The sequence below is a fragment of the Arachis ipaensis genome, chromosome B06, assembly GCF_000816755.2.
Source record: "Arachis ipaensis cultivar K30076 chromosome B06, Araip1.1, whole genome shotgun sequence".
NCBI lineage: Eukaryota > Viridiplantae > Streptophyta > Magnoliopsida > Fabales > Fabaceae > Arachis > Arachis ipaensis.
Window position 1 is genome coordinate 133365254 of NC_029790.2, and position 1950 is coordinate 133367203.

At 22.1% G+C, this 1950-nt stretch overlaps 1 protein-coding gene across 4 annotated transcripts in view; it reads right to left on the reverse strand.

Annotated features, from left to right (window-relative positions):
* Positions 1 to 1950, reverse strand: part of LOC107605513 (calcineurin B-like protein 10) — a 6133-nt gene that overhangs the window by 2144 nt on the left and 2039 nt on the right. For 2 of the 4 annotated variants that reach the window (XM_016307410.2, XM_016307409.2), the window contains exons 5-7: positions 1552 to 1660; positions 1304 to 1356; positions 1125 to 1205 (exon numbers count right to left, since the gene is read on the reverse strand). In XM_016307410.2, coding sequence (XP_016162896.1) covers positions 1125 to 1205; positions 1304 to 1356; positions 1552 to 1660 — 243 coding nt within the window. The remainder of the gene's footprint in view (positions 1 to 1124; positions 1206 to 1303; positions 1357 to 1551; positions 1661 to 1950) is intronic. The other 2 variants (XM_016307411.2, XM_016307412.2) reach the window with 2 other exon arrangements.

Sequence of the window (1950 nt, forward strand, 5' to 3'; positions counted from 1 at the left end):
TTCCTTTTTTTATAATATTTTAGGACGGTTTTAGTAGTTTTTTTTTAATTGTCGATATGACAATTTTATTACATGTTGCATTTAGGTAAAAAAAATTTCAAATTCTATAAGAATTTAATTTTTGATACATAGTTAACGTAAAAAAGATAACATATAAGTCCAATAATATACTGTTTTATTAGAAAAAAATTTATGTTTCACCCACATTGCATGTATAATTATTTAAAAAATCATATTTAATTGAATGATTATGTAAAGTTTTTTATAAAGAAAATGTTTAATTATTCTGTTGGTCTGTATAATTTTACCAATTTTCAATTAGGTTTTTATACTTTTTTTTTTCAATTGGATCCTACATTATTTTTAATTTTATAATTATATTTTTTCATGTCAAAAATATTAAAATTAATAAAATATTTTTTTTTCCAAAATACATGCGGTCAAAGATCTAGTTAAGTTTTTAATTATGAATACCTTCAATTTGCGAAAAAGTATTTAGTTAATTCTAATATTTGCTACATTATAAAGGATCTAATTATAAAATTAAAAACAGTGGTAGGAATTTATCAATAGAAAGAAAAAAAATATTTAATGACCTAATTAAAAATTTAGTAAAACTATAAAGACTAATAGAGTAATTAAATCATATAAAAACAAATGGTAAAATATATTTTTTGTCCTTAAAGTTTGACAAAATTTTCAAAAATACCCCTAAGTTTTATTTTGTTTCAATTTTGTCCCAAAAGTTTTTGATTTGCATCAAATATACCCCTTACGGCTAATTTTTCAAAAAATTTAAGACCAATTCAACAACAATTTCATAAGAATAACCTTCAATACAAGCAAACCAAGCATAATTTTAATGCATTATTATTAGATTGGTCTTAAATTTTTTTAAAAATTTAGTTGTCGATGGTATATTTGATGCAAATTAAAAACTTTTGGGACAAAATTGAAACAAAATAAAATTTAAGGATATTTTTAAAATTTTTGTCAAACTTTAGGGATAAAAAATATATTTATCCAAAAACAAAAGATATTTTACATCAATATAACCATGTTGCTTGTAAAATGAATAACCTATCTATGAAAGCTAAATTTTTCGTATTTAGATAGAAGCTAACCTTGTCAACAATAGCTTCAAGAAGATCGTCGGAAAGGTTCATATCAGATTCCATCAACATGGCTTTCACCATTTGCTTCAGCTAAAATTAAAGTAAGGTAGAACAACTTAATTACATGAGCTACTAATTAATAATAAAACTCATCATATATAATGAACATGATGAACTTGGACACTCACTTCCTCTCGCTCGATAAATCCACTTTTCCGTATATCATAAAGCTTAAATGCATCTGCAAAATCATCCTAGTTAGATTTTAATTTTTTCTAGTTATTTTTAATTATCCTTATAATTTTTTTATAAAGTAAAGGTAAAATATATTATTATTTAAAATATATTAAAAATAATAAAAACTTTTCTTCTTAAAAAATTAAGATGTAATTTAGGAGAATATATTATTTTTCTTTCATGAATATTTGAATATTACAATCAATTTTTTCTTCTAGAGGAGCATAAGGATGGAAAATACTGAGCGTGTGGACAAATTCGTCAAACTCGATAACACCGTTGCTTTTCTCGTCAAAAAGGTCAAATACCTAAACAGTTGAAGAAACAAATTAGTTTAAAACATTATTAGTATTAGTGTATTAACTAATGTATCACTGTCTATTATTCTAATTTTCTTATTTATTAAATATGTGTAATAAATAAAAAAATAAAAAATTCTCCAAAATAGTAAATACTTTAAATTGTAACTAAAATGTTTTGAGTTAAATTTTAAAAATAACAAAAAATATTTTCACAAATATTAAGAACAAATTAAAAGTTTCTACATCAAACTATTATCATTCCTAATTATATATATGTATGTGCGTGTTCCGTGTTC